General features: G+C 40.7%; 1 protein-coding gene across 1 annotated transcript in view; it reads right to left on the reverse strand.

Moving 5' to 3' along the window:
- CLNK (cytokine dependent hematopoietic cell linker) overlaps nucleotides 1-17,528 on the reverse strand; it is an 80,148-nt gene that overhangs the window by 29,869 nt on the left and 32,751 nt on the right. Inside the window, exons 8-10 of the mRNA XM_058547631.1 lie at nucleotides 5,877-5,902; nucleotides 5,644-5,663; nucleotides 4,397-4,507 (exon numbers count right to left, since the gene is read on the reverse strand). Coding sequence (XP_058403614.1) covers nucleotides 4,397-4,507; nucleotides 5,644-5,663; nucleotides 5,877-5,902 — 157 coding nt within the window. The remainder of the gene's footprint in view (nucleotides 1-4,396; nucleotides 4,508-5,643; nucleotides 5,664-5,876; nucleotides 5,903-17,528) is intronic.

Below are 17,528 nucleotides of genomic sequence, written 5' to 3' on the forward strand. Positions count from 1 at the left end.
CCCAAATCCTCACAATATACATTTTTGCCACTGAGCTGTCTTGAACTGATGTGGTGCCAGCATCCCTGGTTGAAAAGGAAAAACCATAGTTAGGCAAATGGGTGTTTTGCTAGTTAAATATCAGGCCCTTTATGTAAACTATATTTTGGCTGAACACTGAGTTTGCTGAAGCATAAAGGAACTGTCGTGGCTCAATGACCTCTCTACATTTCTGTGTCCTCATCAGCCAACTGGGGATTGTAATACTGCTTTCCTCACAGAACTGTTGTTGGGCAAAATGAGTGAATGCATCCAAAAGACTCCAAAGTGGGCCCAGTGTGTAGCTGGAGCTCAGCAAACGTCAATCATGATTGCTCAGGATGATTTTATCTGGTGCATGTGACATGGTATTAAAACAATGGATGAGTAGTTGGAAAGTTATTCCTTTTTTTTTTTTTTTTGGTGAGGAAGATTAGCCCTGAGCTAACATCTGTTGCCAATCCTCCTCTTTTTGCTGAGGAAGACTGGCCCTGGGCTAACATATGTGCTCATCTTCCTCTACTTTATATGGGATGCATGCCACAGCATGGCTTGACAAGCAGTGCATAGGTCTGTGCCTGGGATCCGAACCTGCAAACCCTGGACTGCCAAAGCGGAGCGTGTGAATTTAACCACTACGCCACTAGGCCGGCCCCAAGTTACTCCTTTTTTAATCTCTTTCTCATTATGCCAAGGAGAAAGTCTCAATGTGGCTGTTAGCACATCCATAACACCAATGTAACATTTACTTCTCTTCCCTTTTAACAGAGAGAAAATTCCCTGGGCTCAAAGTTTGGCCTGAAACTGTCTGTGTTGCAATTACTTATGGTAATGTTATCTTTCGCTTTTAAATAAATTTACTTAAGTAAAAAAATCAGGCGAGCAAAAAATATTATGTGGATATTGTAAAAATCATAATAATGATATATAAAAGGTTGAGAACGTCCAAACGACATTCCCCAAACATCAGCGTTGTCTGCTAGTTTTGAGATGTCAGTGAATGATCTAAGTGGCATTTTCCCTAACTGAAGTGCTTCGAGTCAGCAATTGTTTTGTGAAGCCAAGACTTAGCTTTAAAACAGAGAATGGCAGAGCTGGTGGAGACAAATGGGGGCTGAAACACAATAGCAGGAAGCACAGCCACCGTCTGGGGTGAGCACAGCCAGTTGTAAAGGGCTGTAGCTGTCGGCCGCCTTCAATTGATGCAGTTGACTGCCAGATGTAAATCACAGCCTCCCTTTAGGGAGGGCAATTCATCTCCCGGTGCCTGCAGAGCAGCTGTTAGGAAAGGAGCAGACACCATTATTCCAGCATTGGCCGAAGAAGCCCAGATCTCCCAGGTTCCTTCTGTTTTCAGAGAAAGTGAACCTAGCAACAGCCTCGGGTGGTTGTTTACATGTGACTTGGGTCATTAGTAATGGCCATCTGACTACCTATATGGGGCCGACTAAAAATGAATGTGAAAGCTGTCTTCCTAGAGCAAAACTTTTCTTATTCGTGGTGGCATTCCCATTCAATAGTCACATACCAACCCTATAACTTTGACCAAGTCACCTAACTTCTCTGAATCTTAGTGACCTTATGTGTCCGATGGGTAGGGAAGTGGTTTTACTAGGCACCTACTATGTGCCATCCCTGGGCTGGGCACTTTAGCCTTCCAAGCCTTAGAATACCATACTTTATAAAACTATGCTTCCAGGGCTGCTGAAGGATTCCATGAGATGAGAGGTGATTACTCTCTGGAGGTGATTGCAATGAAAAGATGCAGCACAATACTCATCACATCTAAAAATGATTAAACACATGTAAACGCTAACTACAGAGACCCCGGAGATATGAAATGCAAACTTCTAAAGATCCCAACTCCGCTAGGCTCACTGCACAAGAGACTCGTGTGGTGCAGACTGCAGAGGGACTCAGCTGGAGATCAAGGGGCATTATTCTAGACATTAGAGGTTCAGGCACAGACAGGTAAGACCTAAGAACCCTCCAAGCTTTAGTGGCAGATCTATTCCTAGAACCTGGTTGCCTCTGGGTTCTTAGCCCTGCCTGCACACCAGATTCATCTGGGGGAACTTTAAAAAATTGTGATGCCTGGGTCCCACCTCTCAGAACAATTAAAACAGATACTGGGGAATAGTACTTTTTAAAAAGGTTTTCTAATTCTTTTAATGTAAAGGCCAGGATGAGAAACATTGCATTAGAATATATAGCCTCTATTTCAAGAAAAAATAGGGTTATGAGTACCTAATTCTGCTGAGGACAGATGGGAGATGCTAAGTGTTTTTCTTTCTTCTTTCCTGTGCTGTGACAGATATTATCCTAGGCACTTGAGAAAAACTGCATACCTCCTGACCACAATTTTACCACATGGGGATGTTATTTTGTTTTTACACATAAGGAAAGCAGGACTCAGAACTGTTTAAGAGCTTTCTGAAATCATAAGGCCAGAAGAGGTTCAACTGGGAGCAAACCCAGTTCCACTAAGTCCCGGCATCCTGTTCTTTCCAGCAGGAAGAAACAAAAGATAAAATCCTCTTTCTCCATATTAAACAACCTCATCAACTTTGATTTTTTTTTCATCCTATTTTCTGTCTCCCTGCTTCTCTGAGTTTTGACCAGTTCTGAACACATTAGACTATTTGATCAGGAGTTTTAGGAACGTTATGTCTTCCATTTCTAGTTCTGATGACACCACTTCGTGGATTTGACGGTCTATCATTGTTGTTCCCTCCCAGTCTCTCGCTCTTTGAAAAGAGAAATCAGAACAGAACACATTTGGTGACTCCTAGTCTGGCTAGAACCGTTTGGAAGCTGCAGAGGGAAACAAAATATTCATCAAACATCTATTATGTGTCAGGCACAGAGCCAGGAGACACGTATACCAAAATGATTGAGTCCCTCCTTTTGGAGTGGAAGAGATAGACTTGTATCCAAATATATTATTTGGGGTGGCAAAGGCGCCAGTAGAAAAGAGCTCAAGGTAATGAGAGTGCACTAAGTGTTGGTTATAAATATGTGCTAGGCCAGCACAATTCTCACATTAGCCCACAAGGTAGGTGGAGGTGTTACTAGTACCCTCACTTGACCGCTGAGAAAAACCTTGGAGAAATTTAGTAATTTCCCTAAGGGAGAATTGTTTAACCTCTGCATGATTGACCTTTTAGGTCTCATTATTCTTTGTGGTGAGGGCTGTCCTGTGCCCTGTAGGATTTTAGCAGCATCCCTGGCCTCTGCCCACTAGATGCCGGTAGAATGCCCCCCACCCAAGTTGTCACAACCAAAAATGCCTCCAGACACTGTTACTCCCCTGAGGGCAAAGTCACCCCCAGTTGAGAACCCTGCCCCAAATCTGCCAGTTCATAAGGAGGAGGACCTAAATTTCAAACCGGGCAGTTTGCATGGAGACTTGAGAACTCCCCACACTGCCGTGCGGGTTGAGAAGGGGCCAGGAGGGAGGGGCATGAGGGAGCAGAGGAGGAGGCTGCTACATGGAAGACTTATGTTTGTGTGGGGCTGTGAAGGATGAAAAGACGAAGAGACTTTCACCAGAAAATTAAGAGGGAGAAACGGCATTTTAGGCTCTTCAACGTTCTCCATCAGAACCAGTGATAAATGGGTTTTCTGTAAAATCTCAAAATGTGCCTGATATTTTGAATTTCTGTAGCCATGAGAAATACTAACAAAATAATGCCTAGTGTCCCAACCTGCTGATTCAAGCTTGCAGTAAGAAAGCATCATTTGTCCTGAGCAGGAACAAGAGGAAAATACTAATCTCTGTTCTGACTTCTAAAATAAGGTAATTTGGGGAATTCAATCTCTCTGGGAGAAAAAATATGCCCACTCAGGTTTGTCACATTTTGTGATTGGAGCTGGTTGCCAAATGCCCCCCACGTTTGGGGGTGGGGCTCTGTCGTCAGCACTTAATACCAGAGGGTTGGTTTTTAATTTTTGTCAAAAAGGCTGTCATGTGTTTGACAAATGGGTTTTCATGCGCCGTTGTATTCCTGCAGCCTGGGTGATGAGAAGCTGGGGGCCGATATGGGTCCTGAAATAGTCTGAACCCCCTTTCAGTTTTAAATGAAAAGTCCTGATTCTCTTCTGGTATTTAGAATTTTCTTTAATAACTAACTCAGATCTCAAGTGAGCCATTCTTTCCATAACTCATTTTATTACAAAGAAGCTGTATTTTCCACAAACAATCCAACTACAGGTTTCTAAGACTGTTTTCCTGGAGGTATAATTGGCTCCTCCCCACCTTATTAGGGAGCCGTGCAGAGAGGTAACCAGTTTGGTTGTCCTTGTGCCTCCCCCCCCCCCCCGCCCCCTCCAGCACTCTCCCTGGTCATTTCACCAGCAGCAGCAACAAGTCTCTCACCTGGGCTCTCTCTGGGCTTCGGGAAAGGTGTGCCTCTGAGGGAAGGCTGGCCTGCTGCTCTCTGGCTCGGGGGGCGGGGGCTGGTACTTCTTTGGACCAGTGATGGGCGGCCTGTGGGAAGAGTCACAGTGGGGCCTGAGAAGGTTTGCCACTCAGACCCGGAATTCACACAGCCCGGCCCTCAGTGTCCCCTAGCTTTGGGTTGGAAACGTTAGTTTCTGGGTGCTCGCTACTTCACAGGGCAGCCCGATCCATTTCAGGTAGCTTTGAATGTCGGAATAGTCATTCTTCTAACGAGCCTAAGTCTACCTCCCTGCAACGTGTTCTTTTGTTTGGTTCTGTTTTCTAAAGAGTGTGATGTAATTTTTTACAGGGTGTCCTAGGTTTCTCAATATGCCACCTGTTTGAGTTTTAGGAGGCCTGGAAAAAAAATATGGTAATAGCCTTCATTTATCACAGACTGGAAGACCTGAGTTTTTTCAAGTCTCCCCGAAATAGGAAAATGTTTGAAAGTCAATGAATGCCTCAGTCACCCATTTACTCACTCACTCACTTGCCCATTTATAACGTGTATCAGACACTGTTACACATTGTAACAGTGTAACGGGTAGATGCATACGGATAGTGCATCCAGGTAGATGCTGGAGATGCGGAGAGGAAAAACACAGTCCTTGGCCAGAGATGCTTCCCTCTGGGAGGGCAGAGAGAGAAGTGATGAGAAGATTAGCACCGAGGGTAATAAGAACTGTGTTGGAGGTACTCACGGGGCTCAAGTAGGACAACAGAGTGGCCGGCTCACTCAGAGCCTAAGAAATCAAGTCTGTTGCTCTCACCTCCTTGTCTATGTAGATATATATATAATGATATTTCTATTTGTATATGTGCTACATATATAAACATACATACTTATATAACATATATACTGCAAGTCCCTAAAGACGTTTCCCAGTGCCAGTACTGTCTGGCAGGTTTCTGTACTAAAAGGAGGAAGAGAAAGAGGAAGGGGTAGGGAAGCAATGCTTTCATCAAGAGATGGTGAGTGAAGGTATATCAAATAGATGACTGTGAATGAATGAATGATTAAATGGATGAATGAAGGCTTGTTTAATCTTGTTCATTGGCCAATTCATATTAGTTTTCAATGTCAAATGTTTGCATTTCTCTTTTTCAAATCCTGGAACTTTTCAAACTCTGACACTAATCATTTAAGTATACAGCAAAGTAAGATTCTATTTTAAGTGTCTTACCGAGGAGGTGGTAAAGGAGTCTGCAAAAGGAAAGAGAATCAGAAAGTGAATTTATTGTTCCCTGAGAAAAGCTAATGGTTAACAGTTTTTTGGCTTACAAATAGAAATTACAAATTCCAACCAAACTTCTAGGATATATTTTGCAAGTGATATCTAAGCCTCCACATTGTCAACATTACCGTGCTTCTAAAATAAAGAGTGGGTAACAAATGCATTTTTATGACCTTTCTTACCTTGTTTCCCTTTGTGGCTTTGTCTCCTAAAACATAAGAGGTATCAGTAGTGAGTTTATGGAAAATGTCATCAAGCTATTTATACATATATTTAAGTGGAAATCATTCCCATTTTAATAATCTTGATGATGTAAATTAACATCTGTTGAGATCTTATTAGGTAGCCAGCACCATGCTAAATACTTTAGTTCTATGATCTCATTCAACCTCACCTTCATTCTGATAATGAAGAAATTGAGGCCTGGGGAGTTAAGCATCTCACCTCCAGCTACCCAGTAAGTGGTAGAACAAAGATTGCACTGCATACAGTGTGGCTCCTATGGTCCCCTCTTAACCACTGATTCCTAATTAGAATGGACATCCCTTTATATATAGTAATCTCATTAATTCAAGTTCCTGCCTAACACCTTCATTGGACATTTCTAAACAGAGGAAAATAGCATCGCAGAATTTTCCAGAGAGAAGGGCTTTGGAAGACTCCAACATCCAATTCCTTTATCTTATGGTTGACAAAATAAAGGTCAAACTAGGTAGGACAATTGCTCAAGACCACCTAACCCTAGAAAAGCCTGAATGAGGCCAGGAAAGGATTGTCTTGACTTTCTATGTAGTTTTATTTCTACAATGCCGTTCAACTCAAAGACAATTATTGAGCTGCTACTCTGAGCTAAGCATAATAGTACCAGGCACTGGGGATAAAAAGACAAATACGACATGATCCTTCCCCTCAAGGTGGTCGCAGTTCTGTTTACAGGCCAAGTTCTGCGTTCTGGGGATGTAATAGGGAAGGTGAGAGACCCTGCCCCTGTCACCATAGGGTTTATACCTAAGAGGGTAGACATGCATTGAAAACGTCATTAAAAACGTGATGATAATTTCAAAGAGAGAAGGGCATGATATTAAAGGAACATATGGAAGACTTAAGTTAATCTGAGGTGTCAGAAAAAGCCACCTTGAGGAAGCAATGTCTACTTATCAGTAAAAATGGATGCAATGTAATGAATGTTGTTTTGCAGGGCTGTGGGAGGAGTCAATGAGAATGTCTCCTTTTACAGGAGATTCAACCCTAAACTGAGAGCTGGCTGGGTGGGTGTATCCTCATTTGGGAGACAATGAGGTTGCCTGAAATTGGTGGTTTTAACTATGCTCTGAAGAACCCCCCGGGCTCCTCCACTTTGATCTGCTTCCCACTGGGTCTCCTCTGAAGATATCTTTTGATGAAAGGTCCAGCTGGCCAAAAACAACACAACACAACACAACACAACACATACTGGTCTGGATGATTTTAAGGCCTCATCCAGGTTTAAAATAATGACTTCATTGAACAAAATTACCATTCTCCCTATTTTGTTTTTGGAGAACACTTTTTAAATAGACAGGATAGACTTCTCCACACGAATTCAAATACCAATGGCAAGCAGCATTTGTAGATGTTCTTCGCCTTGTAATGACATAAAATATGACCCAGGATGTATTTCAACAACAGCAACAATCTAGTTAATGTGAGATCTCTGGCTATTTCAATGATATTACCAAAAAGCTTAGACCATATAATGCTTTCTTAAGGCATCGAATTAGAAAACTTAGGATGAACTTCCCCTCATTTTATTATGTGTTGGCTTCCCCCTCAGAGCTCCCTGATGCTCATGTTGATGACTTTCCCTCTGGAACTAGACGTTGGCTTTCTAAGAGGTAGCTTTTTTCATAACTACCAGTATATTTATTGGGGATCAATTCAAATCACTGGAAAAAAATTCAATAAAGAGACTGAGTATCTGGAATTCAATAGGAACATTCTGTTGATTGTTTCAGAGATATCTATCCCGTTTGTTTCAGTGATTGAGTTTAGAAAAGGACTCTATCTTCCTTTTATTCATTGACTTATTATTGAGCACATAGTATGGGTCAGGCATGGATTCATTTTTAACATATCCATTGATGTAGGTGTTGGCGAATATAATACCAAACGAAAAGTTGCTATTCCCATGTAACTTACAGTCCAGTGGCAGGAGATAGAAAACAAATAAAAGTATATGATGATAGGTGATACAAGCGTTACAAAGAAAAATGAAGTGGAATGAGGAAGGTAGGAGGGGCATGGACAGTGAGAGATGCAGGATGAGGCTACTACTTTTTAGGCAGATCCCAGAGGCCTTTCTGGATAGGTGACGAGAACAGAGCCCTGAGGAGAGTGAGAGAGCACACCAGGTGAATATCTGGGCAAGAGTACTCCTGACAGAGGGAGCCGTAAGTGCAAAGGCCCTGAGGTGGGATGAGCTCAAGGGGGAGGTACTACTGGAGAGGTGGAGGTGGGAGGTGCCCAACTCACATGGGGTCTTGTAGGCTGTGGTAAGAGCATTGCCTTAACCACTGTGCATCCTTTTGGTACACTGTGCATGTGTCCTGTGTCTTTATTATAATGTGAGTTTTTTCTGGCATCATTTAATATTCCCCCCTCACTTTAAAAATTTTATGTATGATGCTATCAGCAACAGGAGCAAAAATCTCTGAGGGTTTCAGCTATATCAAATATACCTGCTAGCAATAATTTATGCCATCAAACTTCTCTTATTCCTTGCTTAGATAACTGAAATCCTATAAATGTAGAGGTAGGAGCGAACTTCGGGGACTCCACAAGTGAGAAAACGGTATCAAACAGGCAAAGTAACGTGTCACACAGCTTTGATGACAATTCAGATGAAATCCCACCAGCTTTTTTGGGGGACAGATGGGGTCTTGTTTACTAAAGTCATAACAACTCAGGTATTTGGGATAATGGAAGAAGATGAGACTTGGAGCTGAGTTTCTTAAGTTTGAATCTTAATTCTGCTCCTTAGTACAGGCAGGATCATAGCAGATGCTCAATAAATATTTATGAAATAAACACCTGAGCTGAGGAACGGCTGAGTTTTCTCATCTGGAAAAGAGAGAAATGGTTATTCCTACTTCAGGGGAATTCATGTGTGGAATAAATGCGTTAATGCACTTCAAGTACATGCCTTTTTCATGCATGCTCACTGTTACTAGTATTATTGTGTAATGGAAAATTAGAGGGAAGATGGCAATTTACCTTCCTGATGAAGTACACAAATATTCTCAAATGCTATGAAAAGTTCTCTGTATGTCCCAGAAAGACCCAAACTGTTCTTCTTCCGCGTCTTTTCCGTCTTGAAATTGAAGACAGCCGTTTTCACTGGGAGGAGGCTGGCGTGCTCGCCATCTGGTGGCCATCGTGTAATTAGCACCGTCTGCCCAGAGAGTGTCCTTATCTGCTCTTCAGTCTGCGAGACGATAGATTTCACTTCCGTTGCAAAATTTATTGCTTCTTGGGAGGTAATGTAGTGAGGTCGGCACAGCATAGCTGTGGAATCTGCTGGACCCGATTTGACTATTACTTCCATAACTCATTAGGGTGAAACCACAAAGAAGTTGTCAACCTCACAGGGTTCTGTGGCCTTAAAGCAAGGCCTGCGGAAGAAGCAAGTATCGCGAAACCTGTTTGTGGCGTGTGGGAGCAGCATGTACCAGCTTACAAGAGCTGGTGGTTACATTTTCAGGAATTTCGCAACAACACAGCCGTTATTGAAAAATAAATTATATAAACGTACACTTAAGTTATATCCAAAACGAAACACATGCTCAAAACGCATGACTTCCTAATTATTCCACTACATTTTACTATTTTCTTTGCTGTTGAAGTTATTTACCTCTATTGTGTCGATGGTGGAAATATTATGAAATGAGATCTTTTCCCAACTCCATGTTCACCAATCATGTTGGTAGCTTGAAATCTGCCATAGTGGGGGTATTTACACCACAGAAACTGGCAAATGCCACAAATCAGCATTTGATTTATTGTTTTGCTGCTTGTCTAAACTTAAGAAAGTGATGGAGAAAATGTTAATAAAGTGAATTAAATTTAAAAGTGTGTTGTGTCTGTGCATTGTGCCGTTACATTGTGAAAAGAGGAAAATTGAGGAAATATAATTCCAGTATTCGAAAACTATTACTGACTCAGCTAAGAAGTCGTTCATGTCCTTATATCAATCGCAGCCATAGTGTGGCTATAGATATAAGAGCTTGGAAAAAATCAGCAAAGCACTCTGTGAAAATCAATTGGCTATATGGAATTTATGATAAAGAGTGTTGTGTGTTTTACTATTATTTTACAATTGTATGCTACACATCCTTTTATCAGTAAAATTTATAATAACCATATATACATGCGTATACATACATTTTTTCTTGAGATGCAACATTTTTCTTTAAAATGTCTGTGATGAGCATAATTACTTTTTTTAAATAAAGACTACTTAGGCTTACAACAAAATTGAGAGGAAGGTACAGAGATTTCCCATATATCCCCTGCCCCCACATATGCATAGTCTCCCCTATTACAACATCACTCCCCAGAGTGGTACATTTTTTTTTACCAAGGATGAACCTACGATGACATCATAATCACCCAAAGTCTATAGTTTATTTTAGGGTTCACTCTTGGTGTTGTACATTCTATGGGTTTGGACATGTGTATAATGACATATATCCACCATTATGATATCATACAGAGTATTTTCACTAAAAATCCTTTGTGCTCTGCCTATTCATCCCTCCCCCTAACCACCGATCTTTTAACTGCCTCCATAGTTTTGCCTTTTCTAGAATGTCATATAGTTGGAATCATACAGTATGTAGCCGTTTCAGATCGACGTCTTTCACTTAATAATATGCATTTAATAATCATGTATTTTCATGGTTTGATAGCTCATTTCTGTTTAGCACTGAATAATACTCCACTGTCTGAGTGTACCATGGTTTATTTATTCATTCACCTATTGAAGGATATCTTGGTTGCTTCCAAGTTTTGGTGATTATGAATAAAGCTGCTGTAAACATCTGTGTGCAGGTTTTGGTGTAGATAGAAGTTTTCAGCTCTTTTGGGTAAATACCAAAGGGTCTGACTGCTGGATCATATGACAAGAGTATGTTTAGTTTTGTAAGAAACTGCCACACTGTCTTCCAAAGTGGCCGTACCATTTTGCATTCCCACCAGCAATGTATGCGCGTTCCTGTTGTGCCATATCCTCGTTAGCGTTTGCTGTTGTCAGTGTCTGGATTTTGGACATTCTAATAGGTGTGGAGTGGTATCTCATTATTGTTTTAATTTGCATTTCCCTTAGGATATATGATGTGCAACATCTTTTCATATGTTTGTTTGCCATCTGTATATCTTCTTTGGTGAGGTGTCTGTTGAGGTCTTTGGATAACTGTTGTTTGTCAGATGTGTCTTCTGCAAATATTTTCTCCCAGTCTGTGACTTATGCTTTTATTCTCTTGATATTGTCTTTCACAGAGCAGAAGTTTTTAATTTTAGTGAAGTCCAGCTTATCAATGATTTCTTTCATGGATCATGTCTTTGGTGCTGAATCTAAAAAGGCATCACCAGACCCAAACCCATCTAGGTTTACTCCTATGTTATCTTCTAGGAATTTTATAGTTTTGACTTTTCATTTAGGTCTGTGATCTATTTTGAGTTAATTTTTGTAAAGGGTGTAAGGTCTGTGTCTAGATTTATTTATTTGCAGGTGGATGTCCAGTTGTTCCAGGACTATTTGTTGAGAAGACTATCTTTGCTCCGTTGTATTGTCTTTGCTTCTTTGTCAGAGATCTGTTGACTGTATGCGGACTCTCTATTCTGATCCATTGATCTATTTCTCTGTTCTTTTAGCAATACCACACTGTCTTCATTACTGTAGCTTTATAGTAAGACTTGAAGTTGAATAGCATCAGTCCTCCAACTTTGTTCTTATACATTTTTTTCTGAGATCCGGTCGCTAAGCATTTACCAACGCTTGTGACCTGGTTTTGGCGCTACTACTATTGATCTGAGTATCTTAATACAAACTGTTTGCCTCTCTGAGCTTTGGTTTCGTCATCTGTGATTTAAATGGTTGAAAAAGAAGGTATGTAGGATCCAAGAATTTGTTTCTTGATAGAAGGGACGATGACACAATAGAGTGGTCACAAATGGAATCTCTGAAGTCATTCAAGTTGGGTTCTAATCCCACCTCTATCACTTACTGAGTAACCTTGGGCAAGTTATTTAAATGTTCTGGGCTTTAGTTTCCATGACTATAAAATGCAGATAATGAAGTATAGTTCCTTGGATGGTTAGGATTAAATAAAATAACATTTTTTTTTACTTAGCTACCATTCAATTTGTGTTAAATGTATGCAATGTACTTTATCTATGAAATATGATCATGAAAATCAAGACTTTCAGAAATATACCATCAGTGTAATGTTCTGTAATTAGAGAAAGACTCCGTACACACTTGGATAAAACTTGGCCTCAGTCTCAGTATCTATTGTGTCTAAGAGTTTTATGATATATGAAAGTGAACCATTAGGATTTCATGTGCTAATGATTAATTATGGAAGAGCCCAAAGAAGCAACTTATGATCCAAGTGGCTAATGTATATTTGACAAGGCCTGTTTGAGAAACCTCTCCAAGTCTGTTGAAACTTTCAGAAATTAATTCCAGCAATAAATTGCTGAAACCATTCTTTGGGCTGAGCAAGGAGGGATTAAGGTGGGAAAAGCCAAGGATGTGGGAGGGACATACCTCCCAGCACTGGAATGTCTTCCTGACTCTCTGTAGGCTGAAACCATCTCATGCTCTATCTACTTGGGTGTTTAGCATACAAAATAAATCTGTGGGAGGTATGTCCCTCCCACATCCTTAAATGAGGTCAGAAAGTATAATTTCTTAGGACATGTCCTTCAACATGTACTTGAACATGTACTTCAACAGCAGCATATTGAGGTAGTGATGGACGTGGGATAGAAGCATCTTTCCAAAACAAGCCTGGGGAGATGTCTTTTCTGCTGACCTGGGTATCTTAGGCAATGGAGGAAAGGTGAGCAGGTAGGGTGAAAGGTAGGACTAAGACTTCAGGGGGATGACATGGGCAGTGGGTGGGTGGACTTGTATGTATGAACCATATCCATAGATTCACGAAATGTTAGACCACTGTGTTCTATTATATTTCTGGAGATGGGATATTGAGGCCCAGTGAGGGAATATCATTTGCCTAAATTTAGAGGCAGAGACAAAGATGGGGCCAGAAGCAACCTAGGCTTCTCACTTGCCCCTCCATAGGCCCCCACATAATGGGAATGCATGATTGAGAGTCGCAGGCTTGTCTCTAGGTAGCCCTATGACACCTGGCAATGCTTACGTAAGACACTGTTCAAATGGGCTAAATTTTAGAGTTAATTTAATTAATAAATATCCACTATGTGCCCAGCATGGTGCTATGTGTTTGCTGTAGGGAAAACAATGTTTAACAAACATTGGTCTTTGTGATTGAGGAGACTAGGTTATTTTTTTTTTTGTGAGGAAGACTATCCCTGAGCTAACATCCGATGCTAATCCTCCTCTTTTTTGCTGAGGAAGATTGGCCCTGGGCTAACATCCGTGCCCATCTTCCTCTACTTTATATGGGATGCCGCCACAGCATGGCTTGACAAGCAGTGTGTGGGTGTGCACCAGGGATTGGAACCTGTGAACCCCGGGCTGCCGAAGTAGAGCGCGCACACTTAACCGCTGCGCCATGGGACGGCCCCTAGGTTATTTTTATATTAGTCTGTAACAGATTATTTTTATATTAGTCTGTAACAGATTTATTTTGTATGCTAAACACCCAAGTAGATAGAGCATGAGATAGTTTCAGCCTACAGAGAGTCAGGAAGACATTCTACTGCTGGGAGAAAGGCAGAGGGTAAAGAGGGAGGAAAGAACTTTTGGGAATCATTAGTGTGGTTCAATATCCCTTTGTCTGGGGCCCACCATGTGTCAATAACTGTGTTACAGGTTTTGTGTTGGTTATCGCCTTTAAAACAGATGAATATCTTATGATGTAGGTGCTATTTCTTCCATTTTATAGATATGGAAACAAACTCGGAGAGGTTAAGTTCCTTGTAGATATCACAGTCAGAATGTGGTAACAATGGGATTTGAACTCAGGGCTCCTTGCCTCCCAGTCCAGCATTCATGCAACCACATTTCAGCAGCTTCTGAGTATCAAAAATAATGTTTAGCTTCCCCTGAGGCCATTGTCTCACACCTTAGTCCAATGCCCCTTGCTCTGTGAAGCCTTCCTGGGAGACACAATTCTTCCTGGGGACAGAATTAAGTATGCACATTTTTGAGTTCCCATAACACTTAGTACCGACCTGGCCAGACTGGGGGCTCCTGATGATCTAAGGTCTTATGTAACTCAGTGCCCTGGCACAAAGTAATTTCAAACAAAGTCACCTTCTACCCCAGCAGCTGTCACACAATGTTGTAACTCCCTTGCTTTTAATTCCTTTATTTGGGGCTACTTTATATTTCTCTATCAGAAAACATATTTGCTACATCAAGCAGTTATCAGACGTCTTTCCTTTTCTATGAGCCTTATTATTTTCTCTGTGTGGTGGTGAGACAAAATACTGTCCTGTAGTCCCTTCAATGAGTGATTTTACAAAGTTTATAACATTAAATTTGATCTGAGTATTGTATCAATGCCTCTGTTGCTTTTGAGCCACGGGTTGTGTCTGAAATAAATTTAAATCTAAAACGGTAAGAGAATAATTTTAAATTCATTTCTGATCATCTCTGTGGCCTAAATAAAGCATGTTATTTTTGTTAAGGATATGATCTATAGGATGCCGAAATCCGTTGTTTTTGCAGTGTTTTGTGTTGCTGTGTTCTGCCACCAGGGGACAGCATCATCCCTCAATTTGTGTCTTTGGCACTAAACTGCATAGTTCCAATGAGGGGGATGTCAAGGAATAGGAGCGAGAGTTTGCAGGATAAATTTTAGATACTAGCAAATACAGCAAAACTCTGGAAACATTGCCATAGTTGACCAAACACTGGGTTCTGGTCTAGGCTCTCCGCTAGCTCTGCGACCTCCACCACCCCGCTTCTCATGCTAAGCCTCCTTGCATAAAATGAGGGAGTTGAACCAGATTAACTCTAAAATCATCTCTGATTCCAATTTCTTTGGCATCTAAATTCATCTATCAGCCGAGCAGAAAGGTCTTTGGATGGCATTATGTAGAATTCTATTTTGCTTCTTTTCATTCTTGTATGTGGTATGCTTGTCCCCTCAAAGGTAAATGGTTCAGAGTTTGTGCCTGGTTCACATCTAAGGCACAGAGAAATTCATTTTAGCCTCTTTTATTCTCAGCATTAAGAAGCTAAGCCACACTATATTTGAATATTACAGGTATCCTCATCTGAAAAGAAAATAGTTTCTTCTGGATCTGTGGTTAATACTAACGGTTCATTGCAAACAACTTATACTATGTACATACTTTGCCCCCAAATAAAACTTTTACTTATTTTTAGGAATGAAAAAAAAGTCAAGCTTCAGGGAAGATAGGTGCTTGAAATCCCACAGTTTCCAGATAATGTCAGAATATGATCACAAGAAAAATGACATGAAATGTACATTAACATAAATCTATAACTGCTCAACTTGATGAAAAATATCACCATAAAATTCTACCATTACTGAACCACCTGATATGTTTTTTCTATGACATTCTGTGAGAATGAATAAATTATCTGAGAATGTGTTTGCATCAAAAATACAGAATTTTGTAATAAACACATAAATCATTCAAGCATTTTCCAGTAAGATGCCTGATCCTCAAAATGGGTGTATTCATATTAATTTCCCCCCTTTCAGATTCCTTCTCTGTATAGTAACTTAGAGCTCTGGGTGGTAATGGAGAACCATTAATTATGGATGTGTAGGAAAAGAAGATGTAAAGGAAATAGCTCTTATTGAAGTTTCCTACACAACCTCCCCTACTCCCTACAAGCCCCAATTTCTGTGAGCCTTACTTTCACTGAGGTCCTCTCTGTAATTACAGCCTCAGTTTACACTGGGTCTACTTTTAAAAAACAATCATATTTTTGTAGCCATGGTACCCATATATCAGCCAACATTCCCTGTAAAATTGACACCAATAACTTAACTCTGAAAGATATGTCCTTGTTGTTCTCCCTGAGGAATTAGTTTGCTTTTTTTTACGGGCAATTAATATCAAATAAGTGTGATTTCATTTTTTGCTTAGACTACTGGGAAGCTCAGAGGCAAACTAGTAGTTTAATTTTAATAGAATGTAGTGATGTGTGCCTGAGGATCCTGAATTTTATCTTTATCTTAGTCATATAGTCTATCTAGATTTTCCCTATGATTTTTATTTTCTGCTATTTTACCATGAAAGTTTTTGTTAACTACTCCAATATCTTTGTGAGCTGAAGCAAAGTATAAATAAATATATGGATAGATAGTTGTGACAGTGTGATTTATAATAACAAATATATATTTGGTCTTTGTCCCTATTTCTGATACAGAGCTCTTAAATCCCTTGGCATTTCCGAAGTGATGAGAGCTATTTGTTATGTTAAGGAGGTGACTTTTGGTCCACCTAAGGATGAGGGATGTGATTAGCAGGTGGGAAATTTCAGTCCTCTACTCCTCCGTCCTCCTCCTCACTCCCCCCAGGGAGAAGATTGGGGCTTGAGATTGAGTTCAATCCCCAATGGCCAACGATTTAATTAACCATGCCTATGGAATGAAGCCTCCATAGAAACCTACAAGGACAGCGTTCAGAGAGCTTCCGGGTTGGTGAACAGGTGGAGATTAGGAAGCTTGGAAGCTCTGTGCCCTTTCCCCATGCCGTACCCTATGTGCCTCTTCCATCTGGCTGTTCCTGAGTTATATCTTTTTATAATAAACTGGTAATCTAGTAAATAAAATGTTTCCCTGAGTTCTGTGAGCTGCTCTAGCAAATTAATTGTACCTAAGGAGGGGGGTCATTGGAACCTCCAATCTATAGCCAGTTGGTCAGAAGCACAGGTAACAACCTGGGCTTGCAACTGCCATCTGAAGTGATAGTTGGGGGCGGTCTTGTAGGACTGAGCCCTTAACTTGTGAAATCTGATGCTATCTTTGGGTAGATAGTGTCAGAATTGGGCTGAATTGTAGGACACTCACCTGGTGTCTGAGAATTGCTTGGTGGTGTGGGGGGAATCCCCCCATGTTGGAATTGGGATTAGAACTGTTCTAATAGTCAAACAGACATAATGATGTGTAGAACAGTAGTCAAAGAAACTTCTACAATCAAAGAAGTGAAGGTAGAGTCTACACTGGAATTTAAAGAAAAAGAGAGGGATTGTGAAGTTCAGTTCTTTCTGCTTTCTCCCCAGGACTCAGTTTTCAATGAATGCCTATGAAGTTTCTATTATGACCTAGAGCATTTATGCAATCATGTATGGCTTAATGATGGGAATACGTTCTGAGAAAGGCATCATTAGGCGATTTCGTCATTGAGCGCACATCATAGAGGGTACTTACACAAACCTGGATGGTATTGCCAACTACACACCTAGACTATATGGCACTAACCTTATGAGACCACTGTCATATATGCGGTCAGTTGTAGACCAAAATGTCTATATATAATGTGATCTGGGATTCCTCCGTGCTTCTGGTCCCTTTCTTGGTCAAGAGGCATGAAAATACTTTCTCTACATAAGTCACCTGGTGTTTCTACGGACTAAATACATCAGTTAATGGAGAAGAGCT

This window comes from Diceros bicornis, chromosome 8 (assembly GCF_020826845.1).
Source record: "Diceros bicornis minor isolate mBicDic1 chromosome 8, mDicBic1.mat.cur, whole genome shotgun sequence".
Lineage (NCBI taxonomy): Eukaryota > Metazoa > Chordata > Mammalia > Perissodactyla > Rhinocerotidae > Diceros > Diceros bicornis.